Source organism: Terrapene carolina, unplaced genomic scaffold (assembly GCF_002925995.2).
Source record: "Terrapene carolina triunguis isolate 2854851 unplaced genomic scaffold, T_m_triunguis-2.0 Scaffold23, whole genome shotgun sequence".
NCBI classification, from domain to species: domain Eukaryota; kingdom Metazoa; phylum Chordata; order Testudines; family Emydidae; genus Terrapene; species Terrapene triunguis.
Window position 1 is genome coordinate 4,567,685 of NW_020664374.1, and position 18,734 is coordinate 4,586,418.

General features: G+C 43.6%; 1 protein-coding gene and 1 long non-coding RNA gene across 3 annotated transcripts; one reads left to right on the forward strand and one right to left on the reverse strand.

Annotated features, from left to right (window-relative positions):
- The first annotated feature begins 444 nt into the window (after window positions 1-444).
- LOC112113625 lies at window positions 445-5,973 on the forward strand. Its single transcript, XR_003369669.2, has 3 exons — window positions 445-514; window positions 4,059-4,149; window positions 5,064-5,973. It is a non-coding gene; the product is annotated as an uncharacterized LOC112113625 (long non-coding RNA).
- A 7,258-nt stretch (window positions 5,974-13,231) lies between these two features.
- Window positions 13,232-17,666, reverse strand: LOC113406201 (ADP/ATP translocase 3). Of its 2 annotated transcripts, none has more exons than XM_026649459.2 (4): window positions 17,509-17,666; window positions 15,494-15,980; window positions 14,419-14,559; window positions 13,232-13,916 (listed from the first exon to the last, which is right to left on the reverse strand). In XM_026649459.2, the coding sequence occupies exons 1-4, from the start codon at window positions 17,617-17,619 to the stop codon at window positions 13,759-13,761; spliced, it is 897 nt and encodes a 298-aa protein (XP_026505244.1). In that variant the 5' UTR covers window positions 17,620-17,666; the 3' UTR covers window positions 13,232-13,758. The 2 variants fall into 2 exon arrangements, with proteins under 2 accessions (XP_026505244.1, XP_026505247.1); XM_026649462.1 differs by lacking the exon at window positions 17,509-17,666 and adding an exon at window positions 16,494-16,571.
- Window positions 17,667-18,734: the final 1,068 nt, after the last annotated feature.

Consider the following 18,734-nt stretch of genomic DNA (forward strand, 5'->3'; position numbering starts at 1 on the left):
CTAAAACAGCAATAAGGGCTCAGCTACCACGGTGATGAGTGTGGCATATCATAAACACATTTTCCTTTGCCACCAGCTCATTGTTGTCGTCTCTTTTTCCACCTCCATGTCCTCTCCTACTCATCCTCATTCTCTGTATCCTCATCCCTGTCCTCCTCCTCTTTTGTCTTCTGATGGAGTCCTCAAAACTCCTGGGCTCCATGGCCCTGGTTGATCTATGCTTCTGTTGGATTTATAAATTCTATCTGCTCCTCAGTCCTTTACTCAGTAAAGTATCAGACTGAAAGGTAGTTCAGGTTACAAGAAGGCTTATTATGCTGGCATTCATTGCTATCAGTCATCTAAGCAGCTATTTGACATAGCCATGTGTGCTCATTTTACTATGCAAAAAATGTATAACTGTCTTTCTTTAAGGTAAGCCAGATGATGCAGTTCTTACGACTACGATTGTTTCACTCCTCGTAGCATTTGGAACAATCCCAGTGGCACTGGTCATATTTTTTCTGTGCAAAAGGTAAAACTTTTTGTGAAACATGTGTACACCCCCCAAAAACAACTTTAAGTGTCTAAATTTTGCCTGTTTTTTTTTTTTTTTTTTTTTTTTTGCAGGGTGATATTTATAAAGGGATTGCAATATATTAGGGGGAACTGGTACCACCACTTTTTATTAAGGTTTCCATTCTAAGACCCCTGTTTTCAGTTGTTTATAACTTTGCCAAACCATTTGGACAGAACTTTTCCATGCTGCATCAGGGTGAATTGTCTTTCTTTCTTTCTTTCTTTCTTTCTTTCTTTCTTTCTTTCGCCAAAACAGTTCAGTCATCTCAGAGAATTAGGCTAGGAAAAATATGCTGATTTGCCCATTTCAAAAAAAAATAAAGAAATCTTTCTGATGCAGCCATGCTTTGGAGCAGGGATTTGAAATTTGGCAGACTGGTACCCTTTGTGCCAGGGCTGTGTCTTTTGCTGTTGTTGTGAAAATTGCAAAAATTTGGCCTAGTTATAAGCTTTTGAATAATTGAGGTTTGCACATGCTCGGTAGGGCCTTGCCAGAGCTTAACAGCTGAAATCTCTAAAGATTTGACCCTCATCTGCATGCTTGAGCCTCTCACAGCTCCTGATGCTGACCCAATAGCCTATGCACCATCCTCACAGAGTGACTGGAGCATGCTCCAGACCAAGACTACAGGGGTTCATTCCCTATAATGGCTGCTCCCAGCTGCTCTGAGCTGAGGTGGAGCTGAACACAAGAACTGAGATCAGGGAGCCTGTCTCCCCTGTCCTCTCAGTGACACCCTGCTAGCACCCAGGCAACATGGAGGAGGGAGTAGTCTGATTCAAATACAGAGGGATCAAGAGCCCAGTGTAAGGCATTGCATGAGAAGTCTGGGGGAATAGATTGGGACAAAGAGTGTTGGGGGCAAAAACTGGGCCTCGCTGGGCAAAACTAGGTCTGGGAGCCAAAGAGAGAAATGGGGGAAAGGACTGGAAACCAGTGGGATGAGGAGAAGGTGTGGGGAGGGGAGAGAGAGATCTGACAATGAGCTTGGCTGCAGGAGGAGAACTGGGGCTAACAGGGCAATGAGACTGGGACAAGCAGCCAGGGGAGGTGAGAACACTGAGATTGGACGAGAAGCCCCAGGAGAGAGACTGGGAGCAGGGGAGGGAACTGGGACTGGCTGAGCAAGACAACTGGGGACAAGGAACTGAGGCATGAGGAGAGGGAGGACTGGTAATGGCTGGGCAAGGAGGCTGGGAGTTGGAGAGGATAGTGACTGGGTCTTACTGGACCAAGAGGCTGGGATTGGGATCAGATGCCTAAGGAGTGGAGACTGGGACAGGCTAGTGAGGAGAATGGGACTGGTAGCCAGTGGTGGGATAGAGATAGGACTGTGAGAGGGACAGGTTGGGGAGAATGGGGAAGAAGAGGTAAAGCCTGTGGGGGATGGGCAGAAGAGTCTGTGCCCACTAGAGCATTCCCTTCCAGAGCCTGAAATGGAACCCAAGATCCCTGAGTCTCACCATTCCCTTGCTGTCAGCAAAATCTGTGAACCCCACTGGCAAAGTGTCTCATCTCCCTCTAATGTTGGTCCACCGAGGATAACAACCTACTATTGGTATCAGTTATCTATTAGCTGAAATGGCACAGGTCTATGTGGTGGAGGTTGAAAGGTTCCAACCCCGCTGACGACCCATGAAGATGTCAATGTGATGCCATATGATGGAATTTCTGTTTTTTTTTTCAACTGGCTTTTTTAAAAACTTAGGCAATTACACACCAAAAATCCATTAAATCACATTAGTGTGGTAAAGTCAAGCACTCAGAAGTTAGGAAATGGCAACTTGTACAACCTTGATTTATCACCCTTCTGCATATGCATTATGATACAGTCTTTAATTGCATGATCACATACCATTTTTTCCACAGGACCTCTGCCTCATTCAGTGCACAGAATGGTGCACATTTAATGAACCACTAGTCAGTATTTTGTTTTATCCTCATTATTCAGTCTGTGAGCCCCAGGCCTTTTTTACTGCACAATATTCTAATCCTGCTATGAAGACAGAATTACTGATTTTTTAATAGGCTTTTACATGGTGCTCATTACTATAGTACCTTCCCTAGAGCGCTTCATAAACATTAATGAATTTATTTTCACAATACCCCTGTGAGACGAAAGGGGCTATTTTATTCCCATTTTACAGATGGGAAGAAGAGGCACAGAGAGGTTAAGGTCATAACTAACCACTAATTTTGGATGCTCAATCTGAGACAGCTAGGACCTTCTTTTTCAGAGTACTCAAGAGTTATATAGAACTTCATGTGTTCAAAGTGAAGCTTCCATTGACTTCAGTTGCAGTTGTGAGCGCTCAGCACTTCTGCAGCTCAGACCAAGGATTGCAAGTCAGGTACTCTTAAAAAGTGTAATACACAATTAGTGACCACCTGTGATTTAAGTGAGCACAGAATCTCATAGGAACTCTGGCAGAGGCAGGGATAGAATTCAGTTCTTGAGGGCATCCTTCAACTGCCTCAACTAGGAGACCACCTTTTCTCTTCCTGTGAGCCCTGCCTCATTCACTGCACACTTTCCAAATTCTGCAACAAATGAGCCAGGGAATCTACACACAATAGACTCATTCACTACAACCCTGAGGAGGTCCATCCTGTGAATTAAATGAGGCAGGAGTTCTGCAAAATAATATGAGATTATGTAATTAAAGACTATATTGTAATGAATGCACACAAGAGGGCAGAATTAAGATTGCCCAGGCACCCTTAATTCTGGCATTTCCTAACCTAGGAGTGCTTGACTTTGCAATCTTAATAATGTTCTTTTAACGTAGTTTTTGGTGCAGTTACATACAAAAATGGTCTTTTCTAAAGTTTTGTGTCCCAAAAAGCTTGCAATCTAATTTATATAAGTAAACACCTGGAGTAGTGAAATCAGTGACATGTCTATAACTATGCTTTCCTATATATTAAATCCTGTCAAATAATATTTGTACTGTTTCTTTAACACTGTAGCAGGAAGCCAGGTCAGTCGGATGGCAGTGGAGCAAGTTTTGGGCAGAAGATCTACAAGTGAAACAGAAGAGCTTTAATAAGGAGCCTAATTCTCCATTGTGCTGCACCTGTGTGGTTATTTACACTAATGCAAAATAAATGTAAATTGCTATCATTTCTATGTGATAGCATTTTACATTTACTTTGCAATGATGTAAATTGCATCATAAAGTTCAGGGCAATGGAGAATCAGGCCTAAAATGGTTTCCTTATTCTAATCAAGATCCTTATTCAGTATTAGAAGAGAGTGACTTTCTGGTTTGTTTTTTTTAACCAGTCACAAGTAGTAGTAATCAAAATTTTAAACAATTAATTGATGTTAATCCACTCTGCACTAACCAAGCATAAATTTTCAGTTCCTACACTGATTCATTGTACCTTGAAAAGGGAAAATAAGAAATGTCTCAAATATGTAATAGAACAGAAAATATTTGTGCATGTTCTGTACCTATCTTTTCTTCTTCTTCACCATTTCTTTTTGTTCCCAAAGATACTGCAGTTTGAAAAAAATGTTTTCTCCAGTTCCGCAACCAAAAAACAAATTTCATGAACTTTTCCAAATATCTGATAAAAATATACAGGTAAGTTTTCTTTATGTAAAATTTGTTGATTGTAAGGATCTATCACAGACTGGAAGGTCTGACACAAAAAGTTGAGGTTTGCATTTCAATTTATAAACATTAAGAGAGTTTGATGTGAATTCTTCTTTGCTGTTGTTCAGTGTTGTGTGCTGTTACACAATTGTTCCAGCCCACTGGTTCTCCCATTCTAATGCTGAGTGACTATTGATACCAGTCAATTACAGGTAATTCTGACTAATGTCGCGTGACTAGGGCCAAAACATAAAGATAATTCTTTTGCCAGCCCTGCTGTGTTGCTTCTTCATACAGTCTTAACATGCTTGAGTAAGGACTGCAGAACTCCCATTCACATTAATTGGAGTTTTGCCTGAGTAAAAACTGTAAGAACCAAAGTGTTTCACCCTTCTACAATCTATTTGGGTTAACAGAAAACTAGACAACAGAGAGATGTTCACAGACTGAGAATAACTTTATTTTTCTTTACCATGTCTGGGAGAAAAACATAAGTTCAGTATTCAAATCACCTCCTTTACTTTTATTCAGTTTGACATGGTTAGTTGACATTTAGCTCTTGACCATCACATCAATAGTGTTGAAATAAACATGATTGGCTCTTAGCTGGAACAAATGAACGTATTGTTTTCTGGAAACATCTTTTACATTGCAAAACAATGTAATGTTGATTTTGCCTTTGAGGTATCATAATACTGGTGTACCAATGTTGTTTTCCTCTTAATGATAACTCTCTGATAACCAAGAGGTGGGGTTATAAAGAAAAATTAAAGGAGAAAAAATGATATAATTCCATTAAATACCTTTAACCATTAAATGAATAAACTGAAGTCTCAAGTGGTAAATCTCTAGTTAATCTCATGTATGATACTAAGGCAGATTTTTTTCCCTTCCTTCAATAGAGGGAATGGATGGATCTACCACCCACAAAATATGAAACAGAAGAAATAACTACTGTTGAAGAAATTAAATAACTTCTAAAAGCAAAATGAAGCACTTGGATTCCCCAACTCAAACAACTACAAATCCTCATGGCAATTTTGTATGTTTGCACACTCGCTCCCTTTCTCTCCCCTACAAATGTTGCCTAACACTTACATTATAAGGCCCTTTTTTCAGTTTCTTATAACTTTGTCAAATTTGAATCATTTGGACAGAAGCTTTTCCATGCTGCGTGTCTGCTTGAGGGTGAATATTCTTGGAGTGTTTTAAAAAAAACCATCTCAGTAATTTGTTAGAACAACTTTAGGGGAAAAAAATGTTATTTTGCCCGTATTAAAAGACCTCTTACAACCTTTTCATTGACAATCTCTAGTACCTCCCTGCTTTGAAACCTGTGGAAATTCAGCAGGGGTGTTGCTGTGGTGACAAGAATGTGCTTTATTCATCCTTAAGAATATCAACCAAATTTGGCCAAGTTATTAACCGTTGAAAAATCATGGTTCACACATGCTAAGTATAGACTTGTTAAAGAGTTTGGCAGCCAAACTTCTTTAGGTCCTCACATCAGACTATTTCTAAATCTCGGTGATTCTTTCTGCATAACATCTCTAAGATACATCTTTTTCTATCCATCCTCACAGCTAAAATTCTAATGCAGGCCCTCATGATCTTACGACTGGATTATTATTTTTCTCTGGCATTAAGAAATGCAACTTTACCCACTTTTATCCATTCAGAATGCTGCTGCAAAGATCATTTACTTAGATCCTACCCCATTTATACTGCTGTTCACTCTTTTAGTTGTCCAATCGCTGCTAACCTTTCTGGTGAAAACTGAAACAAAAAAGGCATTTAATACATGGGCCATTGCTGTGTTTTCTGTTATTGTCTTTCCCTCCTCATTGAATAGTGGGCCTACCATAGAATCATAGAATATTAGGGTTGGAAGAGACCTCAGGAGGTCATCTAGTCCAACCCCCTGCTCAAAGCAGGACCAACACCAACTAAATCACCTCAGCCTAGGCTTTATCAAGCCGGACCTTAAAAACCTCTAAGGATGGAGATTCCACCACCTCAGATAACCCATTCCAGTGCTTCACCACCCTCCTAGTGAAATAGTGTTTCCTAATATCCAACCTAGACCTCCCGCACTGCAACTTTAGACCATTGCTCCTTGTTCTGCCATCTGCCACCACTGAGAACAGCCTTGCTCCATCCTCTTTGGAACCCCCCTCCAGGTAATTGAAGGCTGCTATCAAATCCCCCCTCACTCTTCTCTTCTGCAGACTAAATAAGCCTAGTTCCCTCAGCCTCTGCTCGTAAAGTCATGTGCTCCAGCCCCCTAATCATTTTCGTTGCCCTCCGCTGTACTCTCTACAATTTGTCCACATCCCTGCTGTAGTGCTGGGACCAAAACTGGACACAGTACTCTAGGTGTGGCCTCACCAGTGCCGAATAGAGGGGAATAATCACTTCCCTCTGCTGGCAATGTTCTTGGCAATAAGGGCACACTGCTGACTCATATCCATCTTTTCATCCACTGTGATTCCCAGGTCCTTTTCTGCAGAACTGCTGCTTAGCCAGTTGGTCCCCAGCCCGTAGCGGTGCATGGGATTCTTCCTTCCTAAGTGCAGAACTCTGCACTTGTCCTTGCTGAACCTCATCAGATTTCTTTTTGCCCAATCCAATTTGTCTAGGTCACTCTGGACCCTATCTCTACCCTGCAGCGTATCTACCTCTTCCGCCAGTTTAGTGTCATCTGCAAACTTGCTGAGGGTGCAATTCATCCCATCATCCAGATCATTAATAAAGATGTTGAACAAAACCGGCCCCAGGACCAACCCCTGTCCTTGGTTTTTCTCTTGCTTCTAATTTATTTGTAAAATGTTTTCTTGTTATACTTTATGTCCCTAGTTAGGCCAAGGAACAAAATGAGATTAAACTTTCTAATTTTGTCCCTATATGCTTGTGTTGGGTTTTTTTAATTGTAACCCTTCTGACAGGTGGAGCCGGCAGCAGCCTGGGCAGGGTTCAATATCTAGGGGTTCCTTTCCCACAATACAACACAGAACCAGCTTGAGCCTCCACCCAATAACATGGGAAAATTACACATCACCCCTGGGTGCCTGAAAGACAATACTTCTCCACTCGCAAGCACACAGTCTGAGCGTAGAAAAGAAACTTTTAATGAAAGGAGAGAAGTCACTCAACAATAATTAGGGAAAATGCTGCAAGCAGGATTCATAAACCTAAAACTGTGAGCAGGACACCCACCCCAGAGTGCGTGGGGCAGCGTCTTCTGCCTCATGTTCTACAACCAAAAGTTCCTTTACTGTGCCCCCCTCTGCTTCCTCACCATATCCCACTCACAGTAGTTGTCCTTGGTCAGTGAGGATCCAGGGTTCAGAGGTGCATCTGTATGAGTCCACCTCCCACCCGGCGAAAAAGACACCTGGCTTGCTCCGCCATCTGAGCACTTGATCTGGCTGGCCACCTCGCCAGCCGCTGCTCACCACCTGGCTGCCCTGCCAGCCGCTGCTTTTTGTTGCCTCCCGCCGGGCAACTGCTCACCACTTTTGCCGGCCAACTGCTTTCCACTTTCACTGGTCACTCCCACCGGCCGCCCATCAGTCACCTTCTGCTGCCACTTGCCTTTCTACTGTGACCTCTGTAGATCAGTCTCTTAGTGATTTTTTTAAGCTCTCAGTAGGTTGGGCAGAAACACTGCTCTAACACAAGTGATTTCAGCTCTCATTGAATACTTAGCATAACAAAAGGCTCCTAATGAAGCCTATTTAGCTTTATCTTTAAACACTAGGGAGGAACAAGTTAAACCAGACCAGGGACCCTTAAGGAGAGTCCACACCTCCTGGCTGGGATACCTATCCCCACCCCTCTTATTTTCACAAGGCTCTGGCATTTGAGCACCTGGCTTAACGAGGTCCTTTCAGCTGAGGCTGACCCCCTCATTTGGGACAGGTTAATCACAGTCCTGCTCCCCTTTATTCATACAAGGACAACAACATCGATAACAGCATTTCATTCCCCTGCATTCAGTACTAAAGTGATTTGTAACCCAACACCGGCCAAAGTTGATCACTTTGAGCAACACCACACTATCTGCTGGATATCTAAGCAGAGTAGGTGTGTTCGTACAAATACAGTTTGCTCCTGAAGTCTCTCTCTCTCCCAGCTAGCTGTCAGGGGAGAGTTCATTCAGACCTTGCTTACATCATATTCATCCTTTGTAATTAGACCTAGTTTCCACTCTTTGTATGACTCTTTTTCAAGTTTCAGGTCATCGAAGATCTCTTGGTTAAGCCTAATAACTAGGTCAACATACAGCATTCATAAATTATTAGAGTGGCTCTACTTCCATCAGCCTTTTCCTGTAAGTTTCCTCCTGGCAGCCAGGGGACACTGTGGTGCCTGACACAGGAACTGAGAGCAGGGAGACTCTCCTGTGCTCTCTCTAACATCCAGGAGGAATCAGCCTGATTGGAATGCAGAGGGGGCAGAGACAGGGTCCAGGAAGGGCTAGGCCAGGGCAGAGATAGCCTGTACTGCAGCAGGGTTGAAATGGGGCAGGCTTTGGGGGGATGGGGATAAGGATTGAGACCAGCTGAAGGAGTGCATTCTAAGGGCAGGGGCAGATAGAATAAAAAAGGAAAGCGTCTGTAACCACTAGAGAACACTCCCCCCACCCTCCCCGAGCCTGGACTAGAATCAGAGATTCTTGAGTCTGATCATTCTTCTGCTGTCTAGCAAATATTTATGAAACCCACTGGCAAAGTGTCTTATCTCACTTTTGTGGCTGGTCCACATAGCAGTAGCTGGTGGTGATTTTCTATCAGTTACTCCAATATATTTTAAGCGGTAGAAATCAGTGTTCTGGATCTAAAGGTTACAGTCTTTGCTGATAACCCATGTAAAGGGTCTATATGGTTCCACACAATTCAATTTAAGTTTATTTTCAGTTTATTTTTTTGGTTTTTGAAACCTAGGTAATTCATACAAAACTGTTAAAAGAAAATTAACATACATTGCAAAGCAGTGCACTCATACATAAGGAAATGCCTGAATAAAGGCTGCCTGTCAAACCTAAATTTGACCCCTTGTGCTTAAGTATTGTGATAGTCTTTAATGATATGATCATATTCTATATTTTTCCCACAAGACCAGAGTTCATTTGGTGTGCAAGACAGATGTTGCTCACTGAGCTGATAGCTATTCAACATTTTTTTTTAAAACTCAGTACTAAACATGTGCTTACATCTGTTTCACAAACATTAACAAATTTATCTTCACAACATGTCAGTGAAGAAAGGTGGTATTACTAGCCCCTTTACATAAGTGCAACTGGAGAGCAGAAAAAAATAAGACTAAAATGGTCACATGTCCACTAATTTTGGATGCTCAACTTGAGATGTTTAGGGCCTGATTTTTCAGGGTGCATATCCTATTCCCATTAAACTGAGTTGGTACATACATAACCAGTGTAAAAAAAAAAAAAGATTCATAATGTCCAGTGAAACACATCTGTGAAAATTAAGAGGGAGGAAAGTATTAAATATGCATATAATTGATATATTTAGAGGCCAGCTTTGTGAAAACTGGCTAGTTTTTATACTTTTTGAAATTTTCTATTATTCAGCATGTACAGCTGATCCAAAAGACTGAGTAATGGCAGTAGTAGGTGAGTTCCAATTATAAACTCTTTTTGAGTGTAAATTTCTGAACATCTCACTGCTGTCCATTTTCCTAGGGCTATTTTTTTTTTAAGTTTAAACTGTGATTGGATACATTTGAATAGAAATTGGTTGTTGCAATAATACAGAAAACAAAAGTTTTTAAATGTCTCATTTATTGTTTGAGTTCTATGTTCCCACACTGTATAATCACACAAAGCTGCTGTTGCTAAATATGATAAAGAATCATAGAAAGCACAAAAAGTGATACAGGCTGTAATTTACAGCAGAGATGAAGAGGATGCAAGTTCCATCAACACTCCCTTAAAAATTGGGTCCCCTCCTCCAGTTTGTGTGTATATATATATATATATATATACACACACACACACACACACACATAAAAATATATAATATATAAACATTTCAATACCATACCAATCACAGTGGCTGCTCCAGTGCTAGCAGCAGATTTTGGTCTTTTCTTACTGTGGAGTGCTGACCATTACTTACTGTACCTTTTGTATTCTCTCCACCTTCATTACCAATGGCCCCTAATGGAGGCAACTAGGATGGATCCTGTTTATTTTTAACTGCTTTAATAAGTAGTCTTGACATCTGAAACAGCAGCTTGAACTGAGAAACCAACACCACAGGAGCTGCCAGCTCTGCACAAACTAGTATGAGAAATAACACCATTAAGTATGTTCCAGATAAGAACCAACATACTTGCTAGCAGTAATACCTACAGGAGTTAATCATGTTTGTTACTGGAAGATGTACCATGCATCTAAGGAATGTGATTACATTACATAAAAACCTTAAAATCAATGGCTAACTGGTACTGGAAGAAATCCAGCTTTAACTCTGACAAATGTCTGTGAACCTCAAGCCTCCAGAGGAAAAATCATTAGCCAAATCATAGACCAAGTGGCCTGAGCGACTACTGCCCAGGGTTATACTATAGGTTATACCAAGGGTGGTCAAAATACGGCCCACGGGACAAATCTGGCCCGTCTAACATTTCTGTCCGGCCCACCAGGCTCTTTGGCTGCACCCTCGCGACCTCCAGGCCGCTAAAAGTCCCGTGGTGCAGTGGGGTGCTCAGGCAGGCTGCCTGGCTGCTGTGGCCCCATGCCACTCATGGAAGCGGCCGGCTGCTGCTGGCATGGCTCTGCGTGCCTCTGGCGGGGGAGGTGGGAGGAGGCTCCGTATACTGCCCCCACCTCATCCACACAGCTCCCATTGGCTGTAAACCAGCTAATGAGAGTTGCGGGGCCAATGCTTGCAGGCACCAGCAGCACACGGAGACCTGCTGCCCCCCTCCCGCCAAGGGGCATGCAGAGATGTGCCATGGTGCCAGCAGCCAGCCACTTCCGGGAGCAGCGTGGGGCCACAGCCTGCAGGCAGCCTGCCTAAGCCCTGCTGCACTGCCAGGCGGGAGCCACCTGTATAAGCACCTCCCAGCCAGAGCCTTCACTTCACACCTCCTCCCAAACCCCAACCCCAGGTCAGAACCCCCTCCTGCACCAAACTCCCTCCCAGAGCTCAAACCCCAACACTGCACCAGTCCAGAGCTCCCTCCTGCACCCAAACTCCCTCCCAGACCTGAACCTCTTCCATTAACATAGTAGAAATGTGTGGCCCCTGATGACATATCAAAATTCATGGAGTAGCCCCCCCTGTGAAAATTATTGCCCACCCCTGGGTTATATTAATGGTTCCCAACCTTTTCCCATTGGAGGAGTGCGCCTGTGTCCTAAAAGACCTCACACCATACCCCAACATATTTTTCCATTTGTGAAGGGGGGAGGTGGTTGAGGCTTTTGGAGGTGGAGGATGTTATTTTCTTTTTGCCTCCTATGTGCTCTACTTCACAAAACAGTTTGGGGGGGGGAATACATCAGGCCTCTGTACATCATAAAAATGTAAAAGGTCAACCCATTTTAGAGCTGATAGCAATAAAAAAGTATGACTTTTCTCAGTAAGAGGAACAAAAAGAGGTTTCCATGTTTATCTTTATTATATCGATGCTGCCAGTTATGAAAAGGAGTATTTGCCTTCCACAACTGCCAACTCAACTTGGGATTGACAGCCATATAGGTTCTTTACTCCTCACACACTATTGTCCCCAATAATAAAGATCACGCAGGTTCTATTTTGCTTGTCACACATGTAAGTTACGCCATCAGTAATAATGCGCAACACAAATTGCCTTTGGTGTATTTGGACAAGTATAATTGACTAGTAAACCATTCTGTAGATGCAGAAAACACAGCTTTCCCCCCAAAAAAGCTATTTACATTGTACCGAGAAAAACAAAAACAAAAAAACTTGTGGTGTGAATGACAAGACTACAGAGATCTGTGGACAGATTCTTTGCTGCACCTAGCACAGGGCTAAGCAGAGAAGGCACAGCCTGGATGACAAGGGGAACGAAGGATCTAAATTACTTCTGTGCTGTAGAGTGTTTTATAGGGGCTGAACCATTACAGCAATAGGGGGCGATTAAAGTACAGATGGCTTATGCTGGCCATACACTCCTCCACCAAGGAAATTAAGTCTGCCTGTTATAGTTCTTTTATAGCCTCTCCACTTCAAGTATTCTAAACTACATAGTCCTTTAGATTACTATGGAAATCAAGCCTACCCCCTCCCCTACAAATGTTATCCTAAAACAAATTTAAGCTCAATTTAAGTTTCACCTTCCTCTAAAGCATTCATTGATCAAAACTAATCCAAGGGCGATACCAGATACTATGAACATACATAAGTGTTTTCAAGCAGTCATTGCTTACCGGGAACAGTAATGCCTTTACAGTGAAATGTGGACAGGTCACCCAACTTAAAACATATTTAGGTCTTGGTGAAAAGCTTGGTTATTTAAAAACAAACACACACAAAACTAATACTCCCTTGCCTTTTATTTTTTAGGGCTTGATTCTTAGCTGACTTGCACCTTTTGCAATCATTTACAACATGCAAAGTATATATGAAACAGAGTCAGAATTAGAGCACAGTTTGAGATCACTCTGCAGTAGTGATTTACTAGCAGAATGGAATTTAAGTCCCTGTTTGGGACCTTTAAGCTGCTACGTAAGAAATGACTTTACACTAGGGACCAGGTAGCTGAGACCCAAGCCAAGACAAACTCATCCAAAAAGCCACCTCCAGTAGCACAGTATACTCTTTATATCAAGCACAGAGAATTGAATGACTGATGGAAGTTTGCCACTTCATGACACCATTGTGTACAGCACCTATATCTTCCATGGAAATGTCCCATCCAAGCATTTACCAGACCTAACCCTGTTTAGAGAGATAATATGAATATACCATGTTGTAATGTGCTGGTTCAAGCAGTGAAGGTATAAGGTGAAACTGGAATGTTCTTATGAAAAGATGTTTGCAAAAGTTCCCCAGGAGAGCCAAAGCTTCAATTAGTTTCAACAGAGTAAGTATATTTATTGTTTTACAGCAGAATGCCCCAATTTAAAAGAACATACTTGCTAAAGGTTCAGCTGTGCAAAATGGTACAGAGTGCTTAAGTACAAGTGGAATAGACATGATTTGTTAAACAAATACGCAAACAATTTTACGGTCCTATAAGACAGGAAATTAGAGAATGATCGGAGGGCAAATATAGAAAAAAAAAAACAACAAACAAAAAAAACCCCACAACTTTCTTTGCCCAAACTGCTTCTGTAGACCCAGAACTACTGCCTCTGATATCCCAACATTGATACAGAAAATTCAATATGCTGAACTATCAGTTTCAGTGTCTGCAAAAAAAGGCAATCTTGAAATGGATCAGTTCCCTTGATAAGTTTCTAGCCCCATCTACCAACGTGATCTGGCCCCGATAAATAAGACAACACAGGAATTTCTTGAAGGTCAATGGTCCATAATGGTAAAGTTATTCTACATGATCTGCTCAACTTGGTTACCAATTCTAGTTAGACTGTTTTTAAATTACTTTCTTTAATTCATCGTACAGCACGAGCACAAAAGCACCACCCATGCCTCGGAGAACGTTGGACCATGCACCCTTGAAAAAAGCTTTTCCTCCTTCATCCCTTGCAATCTTCTTCCAACAGTCAATTGTTCCGGAGTACATGATGTCAGCTGTGGAGAAATGAATTTTTTCCCCCAATTTAGATTATTTGCTTCAGTATTTTTCTTAACTGCAACTTAATGTTATAATGGGAAAACTTCAATTTTATTAAAACCTAACTGAGACAGTAAATGATCAGGAAGCTGTAATTGCCCATGTGGCGTTACCTATTTGCCAATTACCCATACCACATAAAGATCAAACACTGCCCTACATAAAAACAGCATCCTCAATACAAGTACCAAACTCATTTGTAAATATTACAAAGTACTAGTTCCCTAAAAGCTAGTCTTGTGATTTTAAATCCTTATGACAATCATTGCTTAAGACAATCGGTTTCACACTATATAAAATGTGTTGATGGATTTGTTCTAAGAAAATTAAATACTGCTCAAAAAATAAACTGAACTGAAGTTACCAGCTTTTGCACTAAGTCAAAAGCACTGGCAAGTATCATTACCATTGCTAAACTGCAGAACAAAAGTTTTAGACTAATAAATATCAAGACCATACCTCCTTTACGTCCTGACTGCATCATCATTCGACGCCGCACTGTATCAAAAGGATAGGAGATAACACCAGCCACAGAAGTCACTGTTTGTGCAATCATCCAGCTTATCACAATGTGAGTGTTTCTGGGATCTGGGAGCATGCCTGCAATAAAGACACCATAACATAACTTCTAGTTTTATACCCACTCCCTCCTCAAACTCTCACATTTTACAAAAGCACCTGTCATTCAAAGTTTTACAAGAGAAAGAAACTCAGTCTACTATAAGGATGGCAATGCATGAAATGCTGCACCATGACCACACTTACATCTCTCTTCCAAAGATTGTTAATATACTGTTTCAGAAATTTAAATTAACAATAAAGTGCTTTTGTTTTTATAACTGATTAGAAAAAGTATTTTTATCAATGAATCGCCCAAGGATTTGAAATATGTTGGTTTTAGAATATCTTGGAAACTTTTGAGACTGAAAAATAGAAGGGGGAAGGAGGAGAGGTCAAATATTCATAGCCTTTAGAGTAAAGTTTGCTGAAGTAGCCCATAAAAACACTAACTTGTTTAAGTGAAATATAACCTGTATTACTGTGATAGCAGCGATATGCCTCAGTAATCCATCAAGTCAAAAAAATTGAAGCTACTCTATCCCATTATTGGAACTTGTTTCTGCTAAAAGTGTGGTAAGCTGCTCTATCACCATATGTAGTCCACAAATACTTTGTCAATCCACAAATAGCATTTTACATTTTTAAAAGATTTAAACAGTATTTTCTCCAGTATTATACAAAACATTGACAGGATAGCAAGATTCTACACTTAGGTCTTTAATGCTGGAAGGTAGTTTGACTAACAATAAAACAAGTAGTGGCGCCAGTAACTAGAAGCAGGCTGATACTAATGGCTCCAATAAAATAACAAATTATCACAGACTTATATGAATCTCCAAAGCAATAGCACAGAATGAAATTATATACAAAAAGCTACATTAAAGCTTTCATATTGCAGTCAAGCACTCAAAAGTTAGGAAATGCCCCAAATTAAGGTTGCCTGTGCAACTTTCCAGGCCCCCCTATAAGTTACCTTTTGCTGTATCATAGATTCCAAAGTAGGCAGCTCTATAGATGATGATACCCTGCACAGACACATTGAACCCTTGATATAAGCCACGCAGACCATCAGACTTGGTAATTTTGACTAGACAGTCCCCCAGACCTCTGAATTCTCTGTCAGCACCAGCTTTTCCAACATCAGCAGCCAAACGGGTTCTTGCAAAATCCAAGGGATAGACGAAGCAGAGAGAAGTGGCACCAGCTGCACCACCAGAGGCCAGGTTACCAGCAAAATACCTCCAAAATTGAGTGTGCTTGTCCACTCCTCCTAAGAACACCTGCTTATACTTATCCTTGAAAGCAAAATTGAGAGCCTGAGTGGGGAAATATCTGATGACATTTGCCAAATTCCCACGCCAAAAGGACAGCATTCCTTGCTCCTTTGGGATACGCACTACGCAATCAATGATACCCTTGTACTGTTTGTCAGCAGCAATTTGTTTACTTGCATGTTGTACCTGTAAAAAAAAAAAAAAATTAATACATTTATTATTTTGATCACATATCCGATAAACACTACGTGTGCAAATCAATATTAGTAGTTCAAACTGTTTATCTATACTCATGCTAGAATAGAAGTAAGGGTCATCACTAAGTTTGAATGACTGGTCCAAACGATCATTTATCGAACTGTTTACAACCCTTCACCCATCACAAGTCAACTTTACTGTACATTTTCAAAAGTGGTTGTAAATATCTAGAAATCAGAAATTCTTTCATAACTGGAGACTACGGATAGAGTTTTCTATTTATTAGTACAATTATAATAGAAGCTTTCTGCTTGTACATAATACTGGAAGTCCCTCCAGGTCAACACAACTCAGTAATTAAAGAGGATGTGACTTATTTACGTTCATAAAGAAAAACTTAAAAGGTGAACTCCACCAGAAAAATAGTTGGGCCTAGGTCCAAGGTTTAGAATTTTCTACAGATTCGCCGCCTGGAAGACTGATAACTGGGGAAACTCGCACCTGGGTGATGATCTCACAATGTTGAAAATCAAATGTTCGAGATGAGATTTTTAGTTGAACCATTTAACGTAAGCGACTAACTTCAAATAAAGGGAGCCGCCCCCCCCCCAGTCAGTCTCCCGGGTAGCTATATGGCCCCATCGCTAATTTCCCGGTGCCTCAGGCCGGCGTTGTTGACCCGACTGGGGGCGGAGGAACCGGGGCGAAGCGATCGGCCCCAGGCTGGGGCCCTGGATCCCAACGAAGCCAAACCCGACACCCAGAGGCCGTTCCCCGGCAAACACCGCAGCGCGCGGCGAGCACCGGGCGGCCGGCAGGGGCGCGCCGAGGTCACCGGTCCCGCAAACGGCCATTGGACTCGCTCCCCCAGGCAGCGCGCGGGAGGAGGGGGAGGAACTAAGGGCGCGCGCCCACAGCGGCCCTCAGGAGGAGTGTCCATGGCGACGGGGGCCCGGCCAGGCCACGCGCCGCCAGGGCTCCGACGGGGCAGGGGAGGAGTCCGTCGCTGGCTGCCGAACCCCCACCCCCCCGACGAACAAACGTCTGGCGCCACCCGCCGTCACGTGACTGTCACAATACGACAGGAGTGGCCGCGTCAGCGCCAGCGAGCGGGCGCCAGCAGTTCGCTGGGAGTGGGACGCAGCGAGCCGCCTCCACACATACACCCCCCACCAACCCCGCCCAACGCGCCTTCCTCGCGCGCCAGGCCCCTCCTACAATCGCGTCGCATAGCGGAAGAAGTGGCTTCCGCTCCTTCGCGCGCCCTCCCTCCACGTGACCTCCACCCTCTCTAGTAACCGGCTACTAGTACTGGCTGGGGCGAACGAGCTCCCAAGCCCGTTGCTGCTGCGGCGGCAAAGGCGCGAGACAGGCGCGCTGGGTCCACAGCGTGCTCAGCGCCTTGCGCCCTTTAGTGCACGCGCGCTGTGTGACGAGAGGTCACGCGCCGCTGCCCCTCCTCTCTCCCGCCTCAGCCCCGGCCACACGCCCTCCCTCAGGCTCCCGCGCTGCTGACCTGGAGCAACAGCTTGACCCGCTCGATAGGCGCCACTGCGGTTTTGCTGATGGCCGCGGCCACGCCGCCCGCCAGGAAGTCCTTGGCGAAGGAGAGGGCCTGCTCCGCCATGTTCTTGCTGAGCCGGGAGCCGCTGGGGGAAAAACCCACCGCAACAGCCACGCACAGAGAAAAAAAAAGGCAGGATCATCTCCGCGCATGCGCTAAACGCCCGAGCCCGCCGGGCCCGCCCCCGCCGCGCCATTGGCCGCCCGGCTGCAGAGAGGCGGGGCCGCCCTGCAGTTCTGCTCGGGCCCCCGCTTCCGGCCGCGTCGCGCGCTCGCTGTGACGTCTCTGTTTCAACCTGACGGCGCAAGCCCTGTCCCGCCGCGCGCGCTCCCCGGCCTGGGGCTGGAGCTGGTGACAGGCAAGTCTTGGCAGACACCGGCCCCGCTCACTCCCGCCCTAATGCAGCACCGCCCTGGCGCCTAGAGCCCAGCTTTCCGGCCTGGCTGCCGCGTCCTGCCCGCTCCCCTCCCTGCCCGGCAGGCACCTGCTCCTCCTCGGTAGGTGTCCGTATCAGCGCCGCATTTCACAAGCCGCTGGGCGCCCTCTGCCGTAGTGTGGCACACGGGGAAGGCGGCTTACGTGGCTGATTTGCAGCTGCTTCCCTCGTCCGCCAGATGTGCATTTTCTCCATCTCTCCGTTTGAAACGCTGCTGTCTCAACAGAGTGACAGCGCAGCTAGCAACGCGCTGGCTGCTTCTAATCTCACGTTAAACGGGCTAGGAATCCTTCCTCGGTTATTTATGTAGCTCCCGTTTCTGCCAGCCTTACCCACGCTGACCAGCCCCATTGATTTAAAGGGCAACAGATGGAGTAGAGAAGCATTTTAATGCCAAAAGAAAAAAAAATACAGCTTCCCATTTGCTCCTCCTTTTGTCTTCATGGCTCTTCTGCCTCATTATAGTTGTCATTGCCCATGCCTTTCGGTGTCACCAAAGGTTAAAATATAATTTTTTAACAAAATGGCCACATGAGAAATCTGAGAATCATGTTATGTATTTATTTAATTGAAAAAAAAATGCTTCATTGTGAGACTGGTGAGGCTGCACAGTTAAATGTTAAGGTTGCACATGCAACGTTAATTCTTTCTTCTTGTGCCTGTACGTTGTGGTGCAATCTTTAATCACATTATTTAAAAAAATACAGTAGACAATCTTTTCTATAACATTAAATACCTACAT

Bases quoted from the DNA above. Each gene is read 5' to 3' on its own strand.
- LOC113406201 (XM_026649459.2), bottom strand. From the start codon at position 17,619: ATGGCGGAGCAGGCCCTCTCCTTCGCCAAGGACTTCCTGGCGGGCGGC. The intron at 15,981-17,508 runs GTCAGCAGCGCG...TTTTTTTTACAG, and splicing joins GGGTCAAGCTGTTGCTCCAG to GTACAACATGCAAGTAAACA. The intron at 13,917-14,418 runs GTATGGTCTTGA...ATTTCTCCACAG, and splicing joins GCAGTCAGGACGTAAAGGAG to CTGACATCATGTACTCCGGA.